The sequence below is a fragment of the Nyctereutes procyonoides genome, unplaced genomic scaffold, assembly GCF_905146905.1.
Source record: "Nyctereutes procyonoides isolate TBG_1078 unplaced genomic scaffold, NYPRO_anot_genome, whole genome shotgun sequence".
In the NCBI taxonomy this organism is placed as follows: domain Eukaryota; kingdom Metazoa; phylum Chordata; class Mammalia; order Carnivora; family Canidae; genus Nyctereutes; species Nyctereutes procyonoides.
The window spans coordinates 5,510,885-5,537,321 of record NW_026575029.1 but is presented as its reverse complement, the minus strand read 5'-3'; the positions used below and the strand labels follow the sequence as shown (position 1 = coordinate 5,537,321).

Sequence of the window (26,437 nt, the reverse complement as noted above, 5' to 3'; positions counted from 1 at the left end):
AAAGTTAATAGGCTGCAAGCCAGAATAATTCTTGGGTGGTTTTATTGCAGAGCGTGCCTGCACCTTTAATTGTGAAGGGCTGAGTTTCTTTGCCACCACTCGGCACTAGAACAGCACTGCTGCTGACTCATGCGACATTCCCAGCATTGAGGTACAACTTGGCACAAAGTAGTTGTTCAATAAATCTTATTGTGAAAAGCCTAAAACTAGGGCATCTGGGTGACTCAGTCAGTAAGCATCTAACTTTGGCTCAGGTCATGACCTCAGGGTCCTGGGATCAAGCCTGCTCCTTCTCCCTCTCTTCACCATTCCTGCTGTCTCTTGCTATCTCTGTCTCTGTCTCTCTCAAATAAATAAATAAAAGCTTCAAAAAAAATCTTAAAACTTGGCCAACACAGCACAAAATGAAAACAAAGAGTCTACATTTAAATCTAATCAAAATCATCTAGACTCTGATGAATATTTCCTTAACGTCTTAACATCCATGGGCCTGGAATAGGTCTAGAAATTTCTTCCTTGGTGACCTAAAGCAGACATCCAGGAAAGCCTTCCCAAGATGGTTAAGTGTGAGAGATTTCCTGATCTCTTGGGTGATCCAGCTATTACTTGACCTCAGTGCCCAGAACTATAACAAATTCTGAATTCTGTACATTTGTTATGAAAAAAAAAAAAAAAGCAAATTTTACCACCAAGAATGCCAACCTCAGTCAAAGGTCTCTCTAGGGATATCTTTCACAAATGCATACTGCTCAGCACCCACACTTCAGGAATCCAAGGTACCAGCTCATCTGGACTCTCGGTTTAGGGTGATGCCTACCATGGCCACCCCCAGACAACCACTGTTGATCATCATCACTACAAAAAGCAGGCTTTCCTCAGGTTTCCATCACTTCCTGCCATAATCAGGCTGAGGAAGAAGTCCAGAAGAGACTGATCCCTTTCCTATGAGACCTCTGGAGAGGTCCTTATGTTGTTACCACACCACAAATAAATCCTGATGCCTTCTGCATTGATCCCATTCACCATTTTGTTTCTGTTCTTCTGTCTTAATTCAGGACCCTCTGACCACATCTTGCTTGCATGCGACTCTGATTTAGTACAATAGAGACAGTTGTGATTTTGGGGTCTGCTCAGTGCACTCAGGGGAGCCTCAGTAGAGCAGCTCCCATGTGTACACACTCACAGGGACAGGGACCAGGGACTCCAGAACATCAGGGGGCATAGGTCATCGTGAGGGGCTGGGACAGATGGATGGGCCAGGAAAGTCCAGTGCCCCATCACTCTGTGACTCAGCCACTTTCTCTGGATGGGCTTCTTCTGTGGGGCTTCTCATTCTCTTGCTCTGGGAGGCCTCTCCACTCTTCCCTCTGCATGTCATATTTCCATGCCGAGATTTCTGGCTACTTTGGAACTTCATCCCACTTGTGGTCCATCATGACCTGCATGTGGTTGACCCCAATGGCCAGTTTCTCGGACCTCACTGTCCCTGGCCCACCGTCTGCAGTAAATCCAGTTCTTTATCTCTTCCTTGAGAAACATTCTTCCCTTGCCTTCCTGGGTTACCACATTTCCCTGCTTTTTTTTCTATGCTTCTGCCCTCTTTCTAAGTTTCTTTTGCTATTAGCATCTCTAAGCTTCAGAGGAAGTGGAATCTCAGAGAAGCAGGTCATTCTTCATTAAGATCCAGGGAAGGTGCCTCTGGACAGCTTGCTGACATTGAATTTGTAGGTCTAATCACGAAACTGTGGGACCACCTGTCAAAAAGCAATTATTTCTATGTCAGTTATTATTCCAGCCACATGATAATCGGATTTTAAATCTTCATCTGGTCATTTAAAACCATGTCAGAATGGCATTTAATTCATAAACCCTGAGGTGAAATTCAGAAGGAAAAACCTTTATGTCATTTAGTTAAAATGTCCATATATTGAAATGAACATTATCTATTAAGTGAAACGGCACTTTGTCTTTCTCATTTATTTTTCATATTATAAATATATATTGTATATAAACATAAATAGTATGTAAATATATATTATATAACCATATAATGTATATGTGTATTATAAACAAATAGATATTTTATATAAACATATTATATATAGATATTACATAAGTATGGAATATATAAACATATATAACAGATGTAAGTTTAATTTGAGTATATTATTGTTAATATGTTTAATTTATATACAATATACATGATACATATGTATTACATATAAATATAGGTTATCTGGAGGGTCCTATGCTTTCCACCATTCCTTTTCATCATCCCACAGCACATGATATCTAGTCCAGCTGGCAGGTGCAGGAGCACCTCTAAAATAGGAAGAGGTTTTTATGACTTTCCAGGCCTATTCAAAACGGAGCCACAGACTACAGCAGCCTATCACCCTGCTGGTGATAAAACCTTTCAAATGAAACCTCTTCTGGAAAGATAAAGAAAACTAGATCCACAGTCTAATCTCCTTGAGTCTTACAGTCGTCTTCTTCTTCTTCTTCTTCTTCTTCTTCTTCTTCTTCTTCTTCTTCTTCTTCTTCTTCCCAGCTGTGCACATCATTTTAAAGCCGATGGTGAAAGCGCACTTGTGCAATACAACCTTCTCTTCCTACGCACAGACCCACAGATGCTGCTGCCTCTGACTCATAGGACTGGGGGGCCCGGTCTTCACGGCCCCTCCATGCTCCTCTACGTTCCAGAGCTTAGCACTTGAAAGAGACAGCTCAGGGAGTCGGCCTGGACTTCTCCTGGAGGGTTCTGCAAAATTCTGACAAGTGAGCTGTGAGGTCAGTGGAGGTTACCCTCCAAGCCAGCTGGGGAAGTAGAGACACAATCTGTTCCATTACAGCAAACATCTGGAAACAGGATGATCTGTCTGCCAGTCCCGATGACCACCCCCAAGCAGTATTTCTAATTGCTCCTTTTTTGTGCTGTTTTTGCACAAACTCACTAAGGCCAGCTCAAGTGGGTATTGCTAATAAATAATCCATGCTTTATGATTGCTTCAGCTCATAGGCAAAGAAGGAAAGCTTTCCAGTTCATTTCTTGAAGTTAACATAACCCTGGTAGCAACGGCTGACAGATACCTCACCATGCACTCACACACATAAGACCACTATCATTTCCACTACATGCACATTCTAAATAAAATATGAGCAAAAGTATGCTAAGCAAGAGTGAAAACTGGTCCAAAAGCACCCTATGCACCCCGATCCTGCAGTGCACCCCACATGCCCTCTCTGGCTAGAGTTCTAAGGGCAGGCAGCAAGTGGGAAGGTTCTTCTGTCCTTGATCTTGAGAGGGAATGGGCCTGATGGGCTCTGGGGAGAAAGAGCCAGGAAGGACAGACAAAGAGCTGAGCTCCAGGGAAGGCTTCCCAAGGAGAAAGAAGATCACGATGGTTCACCCTTTATCCAGGACAAAAGGAGATGCAATGCTGCCTTGAATGGCAGTGACAAGTCAACTCCAACTCCAAGTCACTGGAGTTTGTATTCTCTCCATGCCTTTTCCCACTAGAAGACAAAATTTTGTGATAGAAATCATATCAATCTTATCCCTGGATAAAATGCCTAGAGAAGGTTCTCTTGGCCACCCAGGGACCAAGCCCCACAGAGAAGGCCACACTTCCTTCTGACTCTTCACGAGACTCGCATTTCTCAAAATGGGATAAATGTACCACCTAAAAGCCTGCTTTGAAATTCAAAAATCCAGAGCCCACATCCAGATTTTCTGAATCAGAATCTCTCAGAGTAGGGTCCAGGATGGAGTATACGGAGACATTTTCTCATGTGATCTTTTTATGCATACTCAAGTTTGAAAACCACAATGCCTCTGTGACATCCCTTCTCGGCTCTGAAGTGCTTGATCTAGATTATATTCTTGGTTCCATCACTGTCTGTTGACTGAGCCTCCAACTTCCCTTCTAGAAGATAGAGAAAACCCTTATCTGCTGCAAGGTATTTGTCTAACATTCTTCGAAGGCCTGAGATCAGAGGGGCCAGATAAACACAGCACTATTACTCATCCACTATTCACCTGCAAAAGGCCCCCTCAGCATTTTCTTCAGCACGGGACAGAAACAGGTCAAGGTAGAAAGGACCTGGGAGCCATAGAGAGTGTCTCCCTCTCCCTCCTCATAGACAGGCAGGTTAAAATGATCAGTTTCAAAGAGTTTCAGGTACCCTTTCCCCCCTCTTTGCGATATTCTAACTCAAATCTGCAGACTGCCCTCATCTTCCAAGGTAGGTGGAGTCATTCAGATCTCCAAAGGTGGGGATCCCAGGATGGCTCAGTGGTTTAGTGCTTACCTTCGGCCCAGGGCATGGTCCTGGAGTCTCGGGATCAAGTCCCACATCGGGCTCCCTGCATGGAGCCTGCTTCTCCCTCTGCCTCTCTATAAATAAATAAATAAATAAATAAATAAATAAATAAATAAATAAATAAATAAATAAAATCTATAAAAAAAAAATCTCCAAAGGTCTCCGAGCCAGGATGTGAGGCCGGTTTCCATTTCCACAGCCACTTGGGCCACCTGCAAGTGAGCTTCCCCAGTGTGACCGAGTGTTTGCTCTTACAGAGCCTTAGTTTCATGAATACTCAACAACCCCATGAGCTGGGCTTTATTGTTTTTATTCTAGAGGCAAGACTGATGAGACCCAGAGAGCTTAAGGAGCTGGCCGAAGGTGGCACAGCTGGTGAGAGGCAGCTGTCATTTCACAGAATCCGGCCTGTGCTCTGAGCCGCAGTGGGGAGCACTCACCGTGGAGGATCCTGTGGTGCAGCTGTTCCCCACGGGGAGGCCCGGCCTGCTGTGCTCCACGGACACTGGTGAATACCTAATGCCTACCTGGGCGCGGTTGCCTTCCCCTGAACTTGGGCAGACTTCCCTCATTGTCGGCCTGACGCCAGACTGGATCTCCTGAAGCCATCTGCCCTGACGCCCACTGCTGTGCCTCACGATCGATCCGATGGCATGTTGGCTGTAATGGAAGCCCCTCCCCATCCCTCCCAACTGCTTGCCTACTGTGCGCTACGGAATGAATGTGTCACCCCAACATTCATCTGTTGAAACCTAACAGCTAGTGGGATGGTATTTGGCGTTGGGGCCTTGGGGGATGATTAGGTCACAAGTATGGAGCCCTCACGAATGGGATTAGTGCCCTTCATAAAAGAGACCCCAGAGGGACGTATGGCTGGCTCAGTCAGTAGAGCATGCCACCCTTGATCTCAGAGTTGTAAGTTTGAGCCCCACATTGGGGGTAGAGATTACTTACAAATAAAACCTTTAAAGAGAGAGAGAGAGAGTCCTCCTGCCTCCACTGTATGAGTCACAGCTGGAAGACAGCCATCCATGAACCAGGAGGAGGGTCCTCACCAGACACTGAATCTGCCAGTGCCTGACCTGACCCTTGGACTTCCCAGCCTTCGGAACTGTGAGAAACAGATGTTTGTCGCTTAAGCCCCCAACAGACTAAGTCACTGTGTGCCATTTGCTAGTCAGACACGCTCCACATATTCTCTTTGCCCCCAGTCTGCTGGACTGACTTCCCCTGTGGCCCCAGTAAGAGAAGATTCACTGTTTTCCTGGGGTCTGACCTGCCTCCATCTCCACGGAGGGCGGGACCTAGCCCTCTCCACCCTCCTTGGCTGTGGCTGCCATTGCATATCTAGGTACACTCAGAGATGTGTGACGAGAGCCTGGATTCTCAGCACTTACTCAGAGACACCCTCCCTCACGGGATCTCCAAGCTTCCATGATGCCTGTTCTTCTCCTCCTGGTGATCTCATTATTACAAGTCATAAAAAAGCACTAATTTGACAATGTCAAAGATATAGAGAGGAACCTTCAGCAGACTAGACTTCAACAGATTTACAGAAGGTATAATTATAATTCTAGAGGGTATGACGCAGCGTTGGGGGAGCTGCCATCGGGCGATGTCATGGCCCAGGGGACAGTGGCCCAGGCCTGGCACCACTTTAAGAAGCTCCAGGAGGGGGCGCCTGGGTGGCTCCGTGGGTTAAGCATCTGCCTTCAGGTCAGGTCATGAACCCAGGGTCCTAGGATCAAGCCCCACATTGGGCTCCCTGCTCAGTGGGGAGTCTGCTTCTCCCTCTCCCTCGGCCCCTCCCCTCAGCTCTTGCGCTCTCTCATGCACTCTCTCTCAAATAGGCAAGTAAAATCTTTAAAAAAAAAAAAAAAAAAAAAAAAAGAAGAGGAAGAAGCTCCAGATGTGCAGAGTTCAGGTGTGACAAGAGAAAGAAGGGGTTAGACTAATGAAATGAAAAATATACCTACATATTTTTCTTACAAAAAGTAACATATGCTCCTTGTAAAATTTGATTAATATTGAAATGCCTAAAGTAAAATGAACGGTCCTTTGCCTCCCATCCTCCAGGAGCTGGAATGTGCCCTCTTACCTCCTTGATGTGATTACTGTTAGAGTTTTGTGTATCTTTTCATGAATTTTCCTTTATTTTTTTGAAACATATGCAAACACACGTGCTTTTATCGATTTTTAAAGATAAAGTGAGATCACACTATACATGTGTTTTTAAGTGTAGGTTTTGTCATTGTGCAGGTATGGGGAGGCTAACAGATGAGAAACTCACCATTGAAAAGATAGTTGCAGGGCTCCTGGGTGGTTGAGAGTCTGACTCTTGATTTCGACTCAGGTCATAATCTCGAGGCCTTAGGATCAAGCCCCACATTGGGCTCAGCTCATGAGTCTGCTCGTCCCTCTGCTCCTCCCCCTGCTCTCTCTCAAATAAATAAATAAATAAAATCTTAAGAAAAAATAAAGAAAGAAAAGAAAAGCTAGTTTGTTTCTCCCAGTTCACACACAGGGGAGGATGCTGCACCACCCAGGGCTACACAAGGAAGGCAGAAGGAGGAAAGGAAAGGAATGGGAAGGAGCCTTTATGGTGGTTTTTGTGGGAAGAAATGGGCAGGCAAGATAAGCAGGCTAGGCTAGTTTGTTGTGTGTGGGTTTTTTTTTTTTAAAGATTTCATTTATTTATTCATGAGAGACACAGAAAGAGAGGCAGAGACATAGGCAGAGGGAGAAGCAGGTGCCCTGAGGGGAGCCTGATGCAGGACTTGATCCCGGGGTCCCAGGATCACCACCTGAGCCAAAGGCAGAGGCTCAACCACTGAACCACCCAGGCATCCTGTAGAATTGTCTAGTTTGAATTAGAGATGTAGGGACTGGCCCTAGATGCCTGGTCCCTGGCCTTGGGGCCAAAAGGACAGGGAGCTAGTGGCTCATTTGTGAGCTCCATCAAGGAGGCAGTGGGCAGTAGAGGCTCTGGACTAGTTGGTTTGCATATGGAAGGTGTAATTGCTAGGAATTAGCTAGCCCTGGGAGGAGCAGTGTCTCCAGGATCAGCAAGACCTCAGATGCCAGAACCACAAAAGCAGAACATTAGAAAATATAGTTAACACAACATACCTCTAATTTTTAAAACCAAATGATATATTGGGAACAGGAGCACACATACAATAGCTTTTCATTTTAAATAGCTCCATAGTATCCCATACTTTGCATGTTCCTTCACTAGAACACAAATTATAAAGCGATAGTTTTGTCTCTTTTATCCATTGCTATGAGCCCAGTGACTAGAATTCTGTCAGACATAGGGTAGATGTCAAAGAGTTAAAAATAGACCTGCCCTACGACCCAGCAATTGCACTGCTGGGGATTTACCCCAAAGATACAGATGCAGTGAAACGCCGGGACACCTGCACCCCGATGTTCATAGCAGCAGTGTCCACAATAGCCAAACTGTGAAAGGAGCCTCGGTGTCCATCAAAAGACGAATGGATAAAGATGTGGTCTAGGTATACAATGGAATATTACTCAGCCATTAGAAACGACAAATACGCACCATTTGCTTCAACGTGGAGGGGCCTGGAGGGTATTATGCTGAGTGAAGTAAGTCAATCGGAAAAGGACAAACATTATATGGTCTCATTCATTTGGGGAATATAAAAATTAGTGAAAGGGAATAAAGGGAAAGGAAAGAAAATGAGTGTAAATGTCAGTGAGGGTGACAAAACATGAGAGACACCAAACTCTGGGAAATGAACAAGGGGTAGTGGAAGGGGAAGTGGGCGGGGGGTTGGGGTAACTGGGTGATGGGCACTGAGGGGGGCACTTGGTGGGATGAGCACTGGGTGTTATGCTATATGTTGGCAAATTGAACTCCAATAAAAAAAATTTTTTTAAAGACATAGGGTAGATGTTCAAAAATATCTGGTGAGCGAATGAATAATCAAGTGGACCATAAAATACATTCAACCATTGCCTTATCAGCAGATTATTTCTTAGTATTCTAAACAACACTTCAGTAATTACCTTTGTAGATATCTACCTCTGTGCATTTGAATTAGTGAGGATTGAGCTTGGAGAGTAAAATAAAACCTCAAATATTGTGAGTGAACCAAGATGGATATTTAAGTTTCTCTCTTATGTTCAAGAAGCCTGGCAGTGATCCGGTCAAGGCTGGTGTGATCCTCCTGGAGCCCTGGGCCCAGTCTCCTTCTCAACTTGCTGGCTCTGACCTCATTCAGAGGATGAGGATACCTCAATGTCCATGCTTGTTACCAGAACTCTAGGATACCTCAGTGTTCATGCTTGTTACCAGAACTCTAGCCAGCAATCAGCATTCTGGAGAGAAGAAAAAAAACAGAGCCCCAGAAGTTTTACTCCTGCCTTTGAGCAAACCTCCTAGAAGTTGCTGCTTCTGCATATACACTATTGCCTAGAACTGGAGTGCATGGCCGCAGCTCACGACAAGAACGATGGGAAATGTAGCCATTATTCCTGGGGCCATGTGCCCAGCTCAAGCTCTGTAACTGAGGAAGACAGGATGGTAGGATATTAGGAAACAATTACCTTTTATTTCTGTCAGATAATTTTCTGGAAATAAAATTGTTGTATTGGAAGGTATACGCATTCAAACATTTTTAATAAATACTGACAAATACTTTCTGGAAAGGTTTTGAATTTAATTTCTTCAGTGGTGTATGAGAGAATCCGCTTCCCTACTCACTACCATGGATATGGGAAAAACTTTTAAAGAGTGATGACCTGATGAGCAGAAGAGCCCACCACTGGTGTGTTCAATTGTATTTACATGACTACCATCATGCTTTAGCCTCTTTGTATATAATTGCTGGCCATTTTCCATTTCTTTTCCATGAACTGCCTGTCCATATCCATTGCTCATATTACTTCTGGGAAGAATTTTTAAAATATTTTTACAAAAACGGAATCATGCTATGCATTTGATTTTGCAACTTGATTTTTTCCAAAGACATCCTTCCCTACTAATACATAAATAACTATCTCATTCTCTCTTTTTTAAGATTTTACTTATTTATTTGAGAAGGAGAGAGAAAGCATGAGTAGGAGGAGGGGGAAAAGAGGGGAAGAGGGAGAAGCAGGCTCCTGGCTGAGCAGGGAACCCCATGTGGGGCTGAATCCCAGGACCCGGCTCTAGCCCAGGACCCTGGGATCATGACCTGAGTTGAAGGCAGACATTTAACTGACTGAACCACTAGGGCGCCCCTAACTACCTCATTCTTTTTAATAGTATAGATTAACAAAATTATATGACCATACTCTTACTGCTAACTCTAATTTCCACCAATAGCAAAAAGAGAGAGAGAGACAGAGAGAGAGAGGAAGGAAGGAAGGAACAAATGAACGAAGAAAGGAAATGCTGCCATGACATCATCATACATACATCCTTGCACACATAAGTGTTGACAGATATGTCTGCGAAGCTATACCCCAGAGTTTCTCAGAACCTTATTCATAATTTACTGAGTTTAGATTAAAACCCAGTTTTAAAATCCTGATTATATAGAGTATATATAAATCAGTAAAGTTGGTATATAATCATTAATCCTTTGGTTGCAAGTGACAGAAATCCAACCCAAACTGGCTCACTGAAACTGAGCCCATAATCCCAAATTTAGGAGATGCTTTCTTTATTCCTTGTATTAGATACTATAGATTCATCCCTTTCCATCAAAGCCTTCCCTTGTGCATACTGTCATGGCAACCCCAAGATGACTGTCTCAAGGAAATCTAAAAGGTAGCCTATGTCTATTGAAGAATTCACCTAGGAAGCCAGAGGCAACTGTGGTCAAAGCCTTCTGATCCCTTGTTGGGCTTTGATGGTGAGAGTGAAGGTTGCCCTTAGGTTTCCATGAGGAACAAAAGAGTTAAGATGCCTCTGTCTTGGAAGACTTTCTGCACCAGCATGCTGGGAGAAGGGACTCTCAGATCCTAAGACAAATGGGAGTTTGCACTAGAAGAAGTAGCTCTCTCAGCCCCCAGAAACAGGCTTGAGGCTTTATTGACTCCTCAGGGGGGCTCAGGACCAGGTCAGTAGACTTGAGAGCCATCCCCTAAGAATATATAGCTCTTCCCCACTGCCTGTCTTCCCAAGCTGCATCTAGAATTGTGAGAAAGCCCAGGAGAGCTGGCAAGAGCATATGCTTCAGAGGGAGGTTTCCGTTGGTGTGCTTTCCCGTGCACTCCTGCTCTGCGGCCCCCCCCCCCCTTACGCTGTTTGGGTCCTGGCACTCCTGCCAGGCGGGAATTCACACATCTTCAAAGGAGGCACGAAAGTGGAGTGTTAAGCAGATTGAAGCTAATAAAGAACCAAAGCCTGGAGCAATCAGCAACTTCCCTCACATTCCTGAGAGCCAGGCAAGCACAAAGGAGGGATGAAAGTCTCTTGCTAACCCGGAGGGAAACTGAAACATCCAAGAGTGGATTCTTACAGACAGTAATGTGACAGAGTTCATAGAAAAATGATATTAACATCTGAAGTTATTGAAGCTTGTTCTCAGCTGGGTTGGGAGAGATATCACCGCACCCGGAAGAAAAAAAAATGGCCTAACGTGGTAAAAGCTAAGGTAATATCATACATATTATTCTGAAATAAAATAAATAGAATAATATGCTTTATTTTTCTAGAGTGCTTTCATTGTTTGAAGATCTTAATGCCAGAGCACTTGGCCAACATTCTCTTATTGCTCTACCATGTTTCCTTTCTACAAATTTCCCTTAATATCTTCAAAACCTACTTCTCACTGACAGAAACAGTCAAGAATGCCTCAGTAAGAATGAAGTTAGGCTGCTAAATGTAGAAGTCCCCCATAGGGAAGAGACGACACAACAGACTTCGCAGGCAACACTTCACTCTCCCCACTGGGCTCAGAGGGGCTCCATTTTGGAATCTCCAGACAGGGGGGGTTCTCCGCGTCAGACTGCTCAGGCAGGCCCAGGAAAAGGAACCAATTACACATCAGGGGACTGTGGCCTCCTCAAAAGGACGCCCTACTCTGGTTACCAAGGCTCCCTGCAATGTGGTGTGCCCGGGTTTGTACTCCATTTGCTCCTTGTCTTTTCTGGCACCATGAATCCCCCCAACGAGGTTAGCTGTAAATCCACTTGTACCAGGTAGTGGTGGTTTCTCTGTATCTGACTTGGGGAATCCAAGGGGCTAGATGCTAACCTCTTCTCTTCTTGACACCAGGGTGGGTAAAAGGAATGCTGGCCTGGAAATCAAGTGTCAGGCACTGCTCAAGGGCCTCTCTCAACCTTAGTTTCCTAACTGGTCCTAAATTTCTTAAAAATAAGAAAACAGCCTCAATGATCCATCCCTAAGGAGACTGCTCCAGTAATAGAATTCCTTGAATTTCTGATGTCGTAGGAGAATTGAAGTTATTTAGAATGGAAGTAATTCTCTTTCTCTCTTATTGTTTCTTTTTTTTTAAAAAAACTAAGCTCTTTGTCCAATGTGGGGCTCAAACGCACAAGCAGTGAAATCAGGAGTCACATGTTCTACCAACTGAGCCAGACAGGTGCCCCTTCAACGTTTTGTCAAATGGGTGTATTACGTCCCCTCTCTTGGAACCAGTGGCTAGAACATTATGCTCTCTGACTTTCAAGACAACCAAAAGTGACACTAGGTCCAGAGTCCAATGACCCAGAGTCACTAAGGCAGTGACAAGGCCCACTTTGGGAAGCAGGGTGGTCCCAGCACTTCAAGCTCCTCTTGTGATTGCAAGCTGAAGCCTTCTACTAGTGTCTGATTCCATTTATGTGTTTAGTGAAAGATTTTACCCCATAATAATGAGTAGATTCTTGGCCACGGGGGTAATGCAACTCTGTTCTTTTCCCTTCCTATTTACTGGTTTTAGTTTCGTGTGGCAGCGATAAAAGGCACACTCTGATCCTCTTAAGCTTTAGCTTGGAAAAATAAATAAATGTGAATAAAAATTCTCCCCTCTCCTCACTCTATCAAAGCCCTGTGGAATCAATTTTACCACACCAAGCCCCACTGAAATCAATGGGGGTAAGCTCCTGAATTCATTTCCATGGGACTTGGCATTGTAAAAATAATTGGATTGCACTGCAGACGAACACTCCTTTCAGGAAATAGAGAAAATGTGCCTCTGCTAGTAGGTGGGGGTGAAAACTCGTCTAAGTGCTGGTAGGTTTCACCCTGTGTTTTCGGCATTGTCTTGTCAAGAGGAGCTATTATCAAGTCCCAAATGAGCCTGGCAGTACTACCCTCAATGAGGTGTTTAAAACTGCCTTCCCTAGTGAGAATGAAAACACTTCTTTTGTTCCCATCTTTAAAATTAACTGCATAGTATTACCACTATCAATGAGGTGTTTAACATCAAAATTGCCTTCCCTGGTGAGAAGAAAAACACTTACTTTGTTTCCTTCCTTAAAATTAATTGAGGTTTTTAAAAACTCATCCTTATTCAACCAACAGTTGCATAGAAAGGGAAGGAGAGAAGATGGGATTTTAAAATGTTGCCTTTGGTAGACCATCAACGGTTTTCAGTGTGTTCTTTCTGTTTAGATCACTGGCAGCAATCTTTTCTGCCCTTCTGCTTTATTATTTTCCCAGAAGATTTATAACACCAGTCATCGGTGTGACTGTTGGTAGGGATTAATTGATAGGTACTTGCTAAAATTAATCCACCCAGATATTCCTGATTAGCTTGCAAATTTTCCACAACTCTACTCATCCTTTGGTGTTAAATCGCTTCTGAAAAAATAAAATATCTCTAGTATTAAAATCTGAGCGGGCTTTGGTAGATATGGCTAAAGATGCTCCCTTTCCCCATGTTTCTCTGGAATTCCAGAAGTGGTGCTAACTTTTATAACCCTCCGGCTAGTATTTGAGTTGTGGGGTGTCCTGTGGCCACTGCCTTTTGCAAGATGCAGCAGAATGTTGAAGGCAAAGAGGCAAAGTCCTGACTTTTACAGAAGTCCAGGAAAGGAATAATAGCTATAAGGGAAGAAGAATATTAGATAAAGAACCAGGCTCTGATCCAGATAAGAAATTCTGTACGGGAAAGGAGACCTTGAAGGGAAAGGGTTGGAACCAACAGAATGACTACTGGTCTCCACAGCCTGTCCCGCCACTCCCTAGGCTCACCTGCAGAGGAAGGAGCAGAAGGAGCAGATGATGAACAACTCAGTAGGCTTGGGGGGTCCTTGAGCAAAGTGACCCATGTTTCAAGGACCCAGGGATGCTGGAAGACATTCAGAGCACCCCTCCACCCAGCATGCATGGATGAGTGGACTAGAATGTTCCCCCATTGTGTCTGGGCCAGTGGACCTGAGACAGCCTCACAGAGAAAACATGGTACCCTATGCCATGGGATGTTCCCCATGCCTGAGACAGGTGTGAGGAGCATCTCACAGGAGTGAGAAGGATGAAGTAGTGGCCTATATAGACCCACAAGGACAAAAGCTGATAAAAAAGATGAATGTTTTAGAGGGTGCCTGGGAACTCCTCACCTTGACTCCCTCACCCTGAGCTTCGGTGCCTCCATGCTGTGTAAGCTCCCTGGAATGGACACTCAAAAGCTTGAATGGACTGAAATTTAGGTTCCATTACTTGGTGAAGTGGGACCTTAAAATGCAAAATGAATTCAATCATAGAAAAATACATTTCTTTGTCACCTTGAGTTTGTGGACTGAGATTTGTACCTGCCTGAATTCGGTTCATTTGCAAAGATGTTATTTGTATAAATTAAAAAAAATTATTAAACTGTGTAATGACCAAATAAAACTTGAAACTTGTTTCTAAAGAGCATTTATTGAGTGTAAACTATGTACCAGGTCTGACCTATTTTCTTTCTTTTTTTATGGTTTTATTTATTTATTCATGAGAGACACACAGAGAGAGGCAGACACACAGACAGAGGGAGAAGCAGGTTCCTTGCAAGGAGCCTGATGTGGGACTCGATCCCGGGACTCCAGGATCACACCCTGGACTGAAGGCAGGCGCTCAACCGCTGAGCCACCCAGGCATCCCTGACCTATTCTCTTTATATACACGATCTCATTTATATTCCTTACAATTCATAGGTGCAAGTACCTCCTTTTTGTGTTTAGAGAAACAAAGATTTAGAGAAGTTCAAAAAAATTTTTTAAGTAAACCCTACACGCAACATGGGGCTTAAACTCACAACTCCAAGATCAAGTAAGTGTCACATGCTCTACCCACTGAGCCAGCCCGGTGCCCCAAGAGAAGTTAAATACTTTGCCCAAGGCCATACGTGATAAATAATGGAGACAGAATTCAAACCCAGGAATACCTGGCTTTGAAATCAATATTCTGTTTTTAAAGATCTTATTTTTAAGTAATCTCTATACCCAATGTGGGGCTTGAACTCACAACAATGTAATCAAGAGTCACTTGCTTGGGGTGCCTGGGTGGCTCAGTCAGTTCAGCATCTGCTTTGGGCGGGGGTCACGATCCTAGGATCCTGAGATGGAGTCCCCTGTTGGGCTCCTTGCTCAGCAGGGAGCCTGCTTCTCCCTCTCCCTCTGTCCCTGCATCATGTTCTCTCTCTCTCTCTTGCTCTCTCTCTCACTCTCAAATAAATAAAATCTTAAAAAAAAAAAGAGTCGCTTGTCTACAGACTGAGCCAATATTTTTAACCACTAAGTTATGCTACACACTGGCCCTTTGCTTGGCTTCCTCTGTCTCTCCAGGAATGTTCCTTTCTACCCTGCTATTTGTAGCTTCAAGGCAATCACACATTGATGTACTGGAGCCCTGGGTACAAAGAAACACAAAGTTCATATCCTTCCTGCTCCTAGTTACCAAATTGCCCAATAACTATGTGATTTATTGCTGTCATAATCTTAGTGCCCTGATTTAACAAGTTTTAGCTCACTTTTGCAACTACTACACCTTGCGAGTTCACCAAAATTGCTGATTAATTAAATTTCACCAAGGAGCAAAATGTGACAGACCAAAGTCCTAGACCAGAAGTCAATACTGCCTATGGTCCTTGGTTTCTCATTCTTGCTCTTCCATTAACCAATTGTTTGATGATCTTGAGCAATCACTTAACCACTCTGACTCCCAGTTTCTTCATCTACAAAATAAACACAATCTTAAAGTTCCCTTCCAGCTCTAACCTTCTATGATTCTGAAGAACCAAGATCAAGTTTATTATGAGAACTTGAACTGTACTTCTCCAAACATGATCTGTTTTCTATCTGTATCTTGGTTCTATAATTAAATTTCCTACATTTTGGCATAAGGCACAGGTAAAGAGTTTCATTTCACAGAGATGGGAAATTACATATAATAATATCTCATCTTGTTAGCATTAGGAGAAATAAGAAGACTAAAGATGTAGTGATTACTAAAAATAATAATAACAATAATAATAATAAATACAAACATTTTTAAAATAAATAAAATAGCCATCAGTGGCTGCCAGCATTCCAGATGGTTCCAATAATCCCTACCTCCTGGTATTTATACCCTCTTCCCACTTGGTACTAGCATTGGTCTGTGTGACAAATAGAATACAGCAGAATTATGTCACTTCCAAGACTAGATTATACAAGAGGGTAGCTTGAGTCCCGGGATCTCTTGCTCTCTTTAGACCACTTGTTCTAGGAGAAAACTAGCTGCCATGTCAAACAGCCCTATGAAGAGGAACTAGGGCCTGCCAACAGCCCAGTGTGTGAGCTTGAAAGCTGATCCACAGCCCAGTCTTCAGATGACCAAAATCCTGGTCAACACCTTGACTGCTACCTCAGAAGAGACCTGAGGTTGGAACACCTGGCTAAGCTGCTCCTAGATGACACTATGGACACCCACATGCTATTTTCAGGTGCTAAATTTTGGAGTAATCTGTTACACTGCAATAGATACTTACTTCGCTATCCTGAGAAGGAAATCAGGAGGTTTAACTTTGGTCTCCATCCTACATGCATGTAGAAACAATTTCTCCATATATAAGAAAGCCACACATTATTCATTCAGTCACTCAACAATTATCGAATGTCGGATATGCACAGGGTATTTCCAAGCAACATCAGGAAAGTTTGTTTTCAGGAAGACCCTATATAATAACTCTATAAAGGAACGTAAGAATTGCCGTAAAAAGATTTTATCACTTAGGCTAAGATGTGAAGGAAAGAAGTCATCCTGATAACAAGAGCTCACACGGGACTATTGTCTTGTGTCCTGTGGGATTGCTTACTACCATCCATTCTGTAAAATATTTTCTGGTATTTGGTGATCCCTCTTATATGCCTATTATCTCTATTTCCTTGAGTGTAAATTCTTTGACTTCTTTATTTTTCCTTGCATGATACCAATCCTACTCAAGTGTTTTTTTATTCTCATGGTGACCACGTGACTCAGACCTACACAATTGGAATATTTCATACCCCTGGCTAGAGTGTTTATTTAAGGAATAAATGGATTCCCAAAAGAACCTCCAGACATTGGCAGGAACTATCAAGAAAGAGTTCTCATGTTGCTGAGCTAGAGAGGATGTAGATGCTGTGGGCTACTGGAACCATCTTACCACTATGCAGGGAGAGCTTGCCCAAGATTGAGGCTGACAGAGAGAAAGCGATGAAGAGGAATAGGCTTCTCGATTGTGTTATTTGAGTACCTGGATCCCATGGTTTATTCCCTAGTCTGTCAAAAATACAGGCAATAAATCCCCTTTGTGTTTAAGCAGAAGCCATTTTAAATCATAATTTGTTTTGTCACTTGCAATGAAAATTAATCAAACTAGAATTTGTGAGCCTAAAGAGAAAGTCCCTAATTCTCCACTTCTCCACATCAGTAGATGCCCAAGGGGTCTTTCTAAAACTGAGGTAATTGCTTTGCCACAGAAAAAAGTAGTGAAATCATATCATCTCCTTCATTTACATATTGATTTGGGAAGCTAACCCCCATGAAAGATGTAACTTCATAATCTTATTTAATTCTCAAAGAAGCAAACAAATTCATTGACATTTATCAATATTAGGGATTACTGTGAACACAAATGGCACAAATCATGCAGGGAAATAGGAACACTTCAGAATTTTCCACCTTTTGTGAAATTACCACTGGCGACTGCATTTTCTCTGAAAGCCAGACTTTGTGAATGCCCAATTATCTACCTTATGGTCTCTCTTCCAGAATTTTCTTTTTTAAGATTATTTATTTACTTGAGAGAGAGAGAGAAAGAGCACACACATGAGTGAGGAGGAGAGGGAGAAGCAGACTCCCCACTGAGCAGGGAGCCCAATGCGGGGCTACATCCTGTGATCCCAGGACCCTGTGATCATGACCTGAGCCAAAGGCCAGGTCTCAGCCACCCAGGTGCCCAATTTTTCCAGGATTTTCTTACATGATATGGATATCCAGAGCTGATTGTCTAAAATTAGGAGACTAAGAAATTAAAGATTAAGTATAATATTTAAATGTATGACAGGTGGCCAACAGAATAATAAAAATAGAACAACAATCGGGAAAAGGAAGGGATAGTACAAGTGATAGGATTTATCACCTTTCACATTCAGAGGAATAAATACTTCTTAAAGTTGAAAAATCAAGAAATAGAAACATTAGCACATAACCTAGTTACAAAAATAACCGCCCAAAGAAGCAAAGATAAAAGAGGACATAAATTTGTAAATAAATGCTGTTATTTTAACAGTGGGACTAGGGATGAGAAGGGGGGAGATATTTTTACTTTCCTTTTATGCCTTTTATTTCCCTTTAACTGTTTCATTTCTGTGAGCATGCATACTTTTTAATTTCTAAAACATTGGCCAGAACTTAAAAGGATCTGTTCATCTAGGCAGCTTGCTCCCTATCTAGAATGTCCATTTCCAGCATCTTCCACTACATGGGCTCCATCTCAGCTTCTCACCTCCAAATTTACAAGCCCACTTTTTTTCCCTTGAAAACCGGGGAGGTGTTTCTCCTTCTACCTCAGGTTAATCTCTCTATCTCTGTGTAGGATCCCTCTCCCATCCCTTCAGAAATTGTTACCCCTTTTTCCTTTTGTAAACTCTCGCTCTACTGGCTCCTCCCAGTCACAGATGCAGCTGCTCAAGCCTCTCCCACCTTATTCAAAGCTGTATGGATGCCATGACCCTGTCCAGCTTCCCTTCTCTTCTCTCCTTCACAAACATCTCCTTTTCCTCCTCCTGAGCTCCAGTGTTGTGTCTCTATCACTCCACCAAAACTACTTGTGTTAAGCTCACCAGTGGTTCCAACCTCAATCCATTAACAGCAGTATCCCTCTTCAATTTCTCCCCCAGCTACTGACGCAGGGGACCACTGTCTTCTTAAAACATTCTCTTCTTGGGACACCTGGATGGCTCAATGGTTGAGCATCTGCCTTTCGCCCAAGTCGTGATTCCGGGGTCCTGGGATCGAGTCCTGCATCCGGCTCCCCATGGGGAGCCTGCTTCTCCTGCCCATGTCTCTGACTCTCTCTCTGTGTGTGTCTCTCATGAATAAACAAAATCTCTAGAGGCCAGCCCAAGGTGGCTCAGGGCACTAAATGGGCAGTTTTCTCCCAAAAGTCCAGACAGAGCCAACACTTCCCCCTAACCTTCTCCTCCACTCACATTGATTTTTCTAAATTCTCTTTGTGCCTTTTTTCTCTGAATTTCTTCCACAGCCCCCAAAAAAGAATGTGTCTCCATTGGGTGATAACAATTTTTCCTTTTTTTAATATTGATATTTTTTAAAAGAATTTATTTGAGAGCTAGAGAGAATGAGTAGGGGGAGGGGCAGAAGGAGGAGCAGGCTCCCCACTGAGCAGGGAGCCTGATGTGGGGGCCCCAGCCCAGGACCCGGAGATCATGACCTGAAGCCAAAGGCAGATGCTTCACCAACTGAGCCACCCACGTATCTTTTCTTTTCTTTTTTTGAATATATAGCATTCTTTTTTTTTTTTAAAGATTCTTTTTGAGATTTTTAAAATTTATTCATGAGAGACACACACAGAGAGAGACAGAGACTCAGGCAGAGGGAGAAGCGGGCTCCATCCATGCAGGGAGCTAGACGTGGGACTCGATCCCAGGACCCCGGGATCAGGACCTGAGCCAAAGCAGGGGCTCAACCACCGAGCCACCAGGTGTCCCTATATGCCATTCTTCTTAACTTTGTGGACCATGGTCTATGCCCTGAATCTCTCTCTATATATAAAGTCAACTTTTTTAAGAATGAAAAATACACTTTTCTTTTCTTTCTGGCAAGCACCTGGCTCTTGAAAAGTACTCCAGCTTTCAGACCATATTGCTTTTATTGTAATTCTAAAAAATCATTTTGGAATCCGGGCACTATTTGTTCTCAAGGCAATGAAACCTCATAGGTAGAAGGCTACATGGCAAGAAGGAAATGAGAAAACCCTTGGCTTAAAATGCACACATATGATGGAGGTATGTCATCACCGATTCTTTTACTCACCCTTTTCCCCCCACGGCCAAAGACTTCATGAAAGCAAAACCCATAAAATGTCTTGTCTTTTAAATTGTCAGAGTTCCGCAGCCTTTCACCCCTCTTCAAGTCTCAGAAATTTTCAATGAAAAGGGGGAAAGAGGGACACCTGGGTAGCTCAGTGGTTTGGCGCCTGCCTTCGGCCCAGGGTGTGACCCTGGAGACCGGGGATCGAGTCCCGCATCGGGCTCCCTGCGTGGAGCCTGCTTCTCCCTCTGCCTGTGTCTCTTCCTCTCTCTCTCTCTGTGTCTCTCATGAATAAATAAAAATCTTTAAAAAAAGAAAAGGAGGAAAGAAGAACCAAATGAGATCCTAAGCTTCAAAACTCCTTTGTGCCCGCCTTTTTACCAAGTTTCACTAGGTGTTAACCGGAGAGTGGGCTGTTATTTTCACATGATAGATGGTGATCACTCCAGCATGTATATAAATTACGTTAAAGAAAAAAAGAATCTTAATCGAGTTAAAGTGGCTTTTTTTTTTTTTTGGCTTGATCATCCGGATTCGAGCCATTTTCGAACCAAAGTCCACAAACACTGAACGCAAGGAAAATTTCCTTTGTGCCTTGTAATTTGGGATGATTGCACCGCCCTTTACTAAAAGGGATTCATCCCGAAACACGTGTACCTGAGACTGGACGCGTGGCGCTAAGCAAGCCTCCAGGGATGTCAAGCGTGGACCTCACGCAGTGGAAACGAACGCAAGGAGGGAGAAAACGCTGCAAAAGCCTCCAGGAATGTCGTTGAGCGTGGACATCATGCAATGGAAACGAACGCAAGGGGGAAGAAAACGCTGCAAAAGCCTCCAGGAATGTCAAGCGTGGACGTCACGCAGCGGAAACGAACGCCAGGAGGGAGAAAACCGGGCACGGGGAGAGGCTCGCAGCGGCCCGGGCCGCGGGGCCAGCGCGCGGGAGCCCACGTGCCCAGACGCCGCCCCCGCCCCGCCCCCGCCCCCCTCCTGCTATTTACACGGAAACCCTTGCACATTCGTAAAACGCCGCGGGGTCCGGGGCGGCCTCCGAAGGCCTCGCCCGTCTACACCCGGCACGGCGCTCGGACCGGACCGAAAACACGGGGGGCGGGCTCTCGTGCGTTCGGGCCCCGCTCCGTACGCGCGCCGGGGCCGGCGGGGCGCGGGAGGGAGGGAGGGAGGCGGCGGGAGCGCGCGCGGCGTCACAAAGCCGAGCCGGACGCCGAGGCCGGCGCCGGAGCCGGGGCGCCCCGGGCAGAGGCGGGAGCGGGAGGCGGGAGCGGGAGGCGGGAGCGGGAGGCGGGAGCGGGAGGCGCCAGCGCTCGCCTCCCCCTGCGCTCGCCCGCTCCGCCCCCTCCCCCGCCGCCCGGCCGGGGCGCCGCAAAGCGTCCTGGGAGAGCCGGCCCGCGCCGGAAGGACGCGCGGGCGTTCGGCGGCGGCGAGGTTATAAAAGGGAAGGAGCCGGCGGCGGGCGGAAGTGGGCGGTTCGGCGGCCGCGGGCGCTGTTGTGTGGCGTTCGGGCGTCGCGAGGGGCGTTCTCCGGAGGGCCGCGGTGCAGGCCGCGCTGACAGGGCCGCTCGCCGCCCGCGCGCACCCGCCTCTCTTCCCGGCGCAGCGTCTGCTCGCGGCCTCCGCGCCCCGCAGGCCCAACATGGCGCAGGAGGTGTCGGAGTACCTGAGCCAGAACCCGCGGGCGGCCGCCTGGGTGGAGGCGCTGCGCTGCGACGGCGAGACTGACAAACACTGGCGCCACCGCCGGGAGTTCCTGCTCCGCAACGCCGGGGGCCTGGCCCCGACCGGCCCTGACGCGGAGGCAGCTGCCGACGCCGAGAGCGGGAGCCGCCATCGGCAGCTGCAGCAGCTCGTCTCCTTCTCCATGGCCTGGGCGAACCACGTCTTTCTCGGGTGCCGGTGAGTGAGGAAGCGCCCCTGCCCGGCCCTCCCGGTTGTGTCAGCCGCCCCCAGGCCTCAGCGGCGAGGGGAAGGCGGGAAGCGCGGGAAGCCGCGGCTCGGGCCGCCCTCTGAGGGCGAGCGGGGCGCCTCAGCCAGAAGCCGCGGCGGGCAACAGCCGGCCCCCCGCTGGGCGGGGAGGGGGGGGGGAGGCCGCTGGGGGTCGGCCGGCCGCGCGCTCGGGGAGCACCCCGCCCCCCTGCCCCTGGGGCGTGGGTTTCTGGGGTTGCAGGAAACCGAAAGTTCCTGGCGGGTCGTACACTTTTCTTGATCACAACCAGGAAATGCAGTTCCTGTGGCCTGTTTTTGTTTGTTTGTGTTTGCACACCCAGAGTGGTAGCTTGGGGAAAAACACTTTTTAAAAGTGTCTTTTTGTTTTTGTTTTTTTTGTTTTTTGTTTTGTTTTTCCTCTTTCAGGTACCCACAAAAAGTTATGGATAAAATACTTAGTATGGCTGAAGGCATCAAAGTGACAGATGCTCCAATCCATACAACAAGAGACGAACTGGTTGCCAAGGTGAAGAAAAGAGGGATATCGAGTAGCAATGGTTAGCAGATCATAGATGTGAACATACATAGGAGTTTAGAACATAAGTTTGACATAATTAGGAATTGTATAATTAACTAATTTTTTTTAACAAGCTAGAATGTATACGATGTTATTAATCAAGTTGGAATGTTAAAGCCTAAATTGTGTGTGTGTGTGTGTGTGTGTGTGTGTGTGTGTGTTTCAGGCACTGGTTTTGATAGTTAACTTTGACCACGTTAGATTTCAAGTGTCGAATGTCTATGCCGTTGATTTTGTTTAACATCAGAAATTAAATTCTATTATTCAACACTGTTGTAAGAAATTAATGAAGTTATTCCGCATTTTCTTTCTTAAAGAAATTACTAGTCCTGATTTTTTTTTTTTTTTTGGACTTCTGCCTTTCTTTTGACAAGTATCTGTCTTGTAAGTTTTCAGGTGATGCGTATGAGCTAGACTTAGTCACATATCTGTTTTCCTTCTTTTTTAGAAGGGGTAGAAGAGCCAGCGAAGAAACGACTCCTAGAAGGAAGAAACAATTCTGCAGTTGAGCAAGAGCATGCAAAACTTTCTGCCAAAACAGAACGTGCATCAGCTCAGCAGGAAAACAGCTCAACATGTACGGGGTCATCTGTGAAGCCAGAAAGTGGGAACGCCACTCGAAGCTCTGGCGCCTCGAGTCAGAATAGCTCTACAGGTGATGGAGATCGATCTCTTTCCAGCCAAAATAGTAGCAGCATTTCCTCTCAGGTAACAGCGGCAGGGTCTGGAAAAGCTTTGGAATCAGAAGCTCCAGATAAACATGGTTCAGCCTCAATTGTTTCTTCGTTGTTGAAATCCAGTGTGAATAGTCACATGACCCAATCTACTGATTCCAGACAACAAAGTGGATCACCTAAAAAGAGTGCTTTGGAAGGTTCTTCAGCCTCAGCTTCTCAAAGTATCTCGGAGATTGAGGTGCCCTTGTTGGGCTCCTCTGGAAGCTCAGAAGGAGAGCTGCCACTGTTGTCTTCCAAGCCTAGTTCAGAGACAGCTTCAGGTGGGTTAACTTCCAAAACTAGTTCAGAGGCAAGTGTTTCTTCATCTGTTTCTAAAAATACTTCCTCATCAGGCACATCCCTACTAACTCCCAAGAGCAGCACATCGACAAGTACATCTCTGCTGACTTCCAAAAGCACTTCGCAGGTAGCTGCATCACTGTTAGCTTCCAAGAGCAGCTCCCAGACCAGCGGATCTCTAGTTTCCAAAAGCACTTCCTTAGCAAGTGTGTCCCAGCTGGCTGCTAAGAGTAGTTCTCAGACTAGCACATCACAGTTGCCTTCTAAAAGTACTTCACAGTCAAGTGAGAGTTCTGTCAAATTTTCTTGTTGCAAGTTAACCAATGAAGATGTGAAACAGAAACAGCCGTTTTTCAACAGACTGTATAAGACGGTGGCGTGGAAGTTGGTAGCTGTTGGTGGCTTTAGTCCCAATGTGAATCATGGCGAGCTCCTAAACGCAGCTATTGAAGCTCTGAAGGCAACACTGGATGTGTTTTTTGTTCCGCTAAAAGAACTAGCAGATCTGCCTCAAAATAAAAGCTCTCAAGAAAGTATTGTTTGTGAATTGAGGTGCAAGTCTGTGTATTTGGGCACTGGCTGTGGAAAAAGCAAAGAAAACGCAAAAGCTGTTGCATCAAGAGAAGCACTGAAGTTATTTCTCAAGAAGAAAGTAGTGGTAAAGATATGTAAAAGGAAATACAGAGGCAGTGAAATAGAAGATCTGGTCCTCCTTGATGAAGAGTCAAGGCCGGTAAACTTACCGCCAGCATTAAAACATCCTCAAGAATTGTTATAATTCATCCAGAATACCACTGCATATGTCTGGTATTTGAAGAGAAAAACTGGTTTACTTTTGTATAATATGAAACACAGGCTTTCACAAATTTTGTATTGCTTTTTTCCAGTTTTGCAGAAAATTTACATTCTAGTTCTCTTCACACAGTAGAAGTTGTAAATAATTTATGATTGACAGTACATATTAAAAAGTATGCTTTAACAGCATACCATTATGCTGTTTTATTTGCTGAAGAAAATACTGTCTTCTATTTTTAATGATCCATTAGGTACGATGTGTAGTTCTGTAGAATCTTAAAACTTTTGTACTACTTTCAATTTGGTGAAAATGTATTAAGTTGTCTACCATGCTTTTTTTTTTTTCCCTAGCTGAATAAACCTCCACATCAAAGAAAAGGGGACCATAGTATTTGAATGTCTGAAAGTCTGTGAAGCTTAAGGTTTTAAGAATGTTGCCCATAATGTTGAACATGTCTGTTAAAGAATAAAAGAAAAAATAGTTGCCTCAGACTATTTTTATGAGAAGTTGTAAGCATTTTTTAGATATAAAGCAGTATAAAGTACTTAAGGTAATTTTATTCTGAAGTTGTTTAAAATTCACCATGATTTTGACCGCTGCAGATTCTTTAAGTGGGTTAATTTATGTTTGAGGTAAAATAAAATTTACACTTTTTTCTTAAAGACATAAATGTGGGTTTCTATATTAAGCATATTTTGTGACTACTATTAACAGATTGATTTGTTTAGATATTAAATGCTTTAAGCTATTTTACCTTTTCAAGAAGTTGTGTTTTTCTTCTCCCGCTCTAAGTCAGAATGAGTTCCTGCAAATGGGCTTCCCACTACTCGTCAGTAGGAATTACAATCAGGTAATTTTTCATAGCTGATACACAACTTTGTATGGATAGAGAGGTTATAGTCTGTAAATCTAGAACTAGATGGTTTTTTAATTTGTAAGTCTAGAAGAACACTGGGAACAGCCACGCACAGCTCTTAGGAGCTTGTTCAGTTGAATTACATCTGTTAGTAATGAAATGGAATCTGGTGTCTTTTAGGTGATTCTGTTTATTTTATATATTCTGTTTAATTTTTCTTCAGACTCACCCAGAATGTTATCTTTATGGCCTTCTGTCTAGCGGCTGCACCTTGAGCAGTAGTGGCAATAATGTTGAGAGAAAAATCAAAGAAATGCCCTTTTATATGCTAGTTGTATTGGGATAGGAAAATTGAGCATAAGTAGCACAATTTTCAGAAGTTACTTCAATTTTACATTCTAGAAATAGACAAGGATGCTTATATACTTGAAATGATCACCTTTCATTTTACCAGATAATCTTCAATGATTTAGTTTTGAGGATGTGAAATTAGATCCCAAAGTCTACATTCTGTAAGTGGGCTGCCTTTAGATGCGAGAAGCAATAACATGAATGTCATGAAAGCACTTCTGATTACTTGACTTTCCTCAGTCTTGGAATGTGTATTTCGTGGGACAATTGCCAGAAAAGCGAGCCAAATATTACAAAGGACAAATAAATTTCTGTAATGTATCTAATTACGTGGTTTGGCAGTTTTCTAAATCTAAATTATTTCAAGTTAGTATAAACATTACTGAAAATATTTTAAATTGTAACTTTTTGATAGGTAGAACTGGAGGAAGTTGCTTAGTGTAAAAACAATGTTTATAAACAAATATTTGCTATATAGTCTTTGAAAAGCTTATAAAATACTCAATAAAAATGTAAAGCCTCCCTGATAGAAATGCGTATTTTACAATAGTTCAAGATAGTATAGTGCAGAAGAAAACAAGGTTTGGGTAGCAATCTGTTATTCTTGAGATCGAATCTTGGCTCCTTTTGAGAAGTAAAACCTTTAAATTTCATCCGTAAAATAGGACTAATAGGACTAACACCCTATGCAAAGAGCTGTGAGGATTAAAGGAGATACGTTTAAACTGTCCGGTACGGTGCAATATACCATAGTTAGTTAATTGCTTATGTATGCTCATTGCCTCACAACTTTAGGAGTAGCTATTATTCGGCCCATTTTTCAATTGAAACAGAAGTAATTTGGTGAAGGAATGAATACAAGCCCATATCTGATTGCAGAGCACTAGCTCTTGCTTTGTTGTCTTGCTTATCTTTCTCATTTCTCTAAATGCTAAAATTTCTGAAAATCCTCCAGACAGTAGTTTTCTACCAGTTTTATTAAGTGACAAAACATCTTCCCAAAACCTCATTTCCTTGGAGTGAGTCATATGCGGAGCTCTTCTCCTTAATGAATCCTTCTACTTGGTATTTGCATGTCTTGAATATTCTCACCTAGAGAATTAACCCTTACAGAGTG

At 44.1% G+C, this 26,437-nt stretch overlaps 1 protein-coding gene and 1 long non-coding RNA gene across 3 annotated transcripts; one reads left to right on the top strand and one right to left on the bottom strand.

Annotated features, from left to right (window-relative positions):
• Positions 1 to 135: 135 nt before the first annotated feature.
• LOC129503526 (uncharacterized) lies at positions 136 to 20,733 on the bottom strand. Its single transcript, XR_008663192.1, has 3 exons — positions 20,438 to 20,733; positions 4,312 to 4,397; positions 136 to 1,754 (listed from the first exon to the last, which is right to left on the bottom strand). It is a non-coding gene; the product is annotated as an uncharacterized LOC129503526 (long non-coding RNA).
• Positions 20,734 to 21,262: 529 nt separating this feature from the next.
• CDKN2AIP (CDKN2A interacting protein) lies at positions 21,263 to 24,604 on the top strand. 2 transcript variants are annotated; one of them, XM_055315654.1, is made up of 3 exons: positions 21,263 to 21,694; positions 22,151 to 22,281; positions 22,750 to 24,604. In XM_055315654.1, exons 1-3 carry the CDS (start codon positions 21,435 to 21,437, stop codon positions 24,093 to 24,095), a joined length of 1,737 nt encoding a protein of 578 aa, XP_055171629.1. In that variant the 5' UTR covers positions 21,263 to 21,434; the 3' UTR covers positions 24,096 to 24,604. The 2 variants fall into 2 exon arrangements, with proteins under 2 accessions (XP_055171629.1, XP_055171630.1); XM_055315655.1 differs by having other exon boundaries at positions 22,151 to 22,250; positions 22,750 to 22,885.
• The last annotated feature ends 1,833 nt before the right edge of the window (positions 24,605 to 26,437 follow it).

What these genes read in the sequence shown, in the direction of transcription:
- CDKN2AIP (XM_055315654.1), top strand. Translation starts at nt 21,435, where the DNA reads ATGGCGCAGGAGGTGTCGGAGTACCTGAGCCAGAACCCGCGGGCGGCC. An exon ending in CACGTCTTTCTCGGGTGCCG is followed by an intron (nt 21,695 to 22,150) that starts GTGAGTGAGGAA and finishes TTCCTCTTTCAG; the next exon opens with GTACCCACAAAAAGTTATGG. An exon ending in AGGGATATCGAGTAGCAATG is followed by an intron (nt 22,282 to 22,749) that starts GTTAGCAGATCA and finishes CTTCTTTTTTAG; the next exon opens with AAGGGGTAGAAGAGCCAGCG.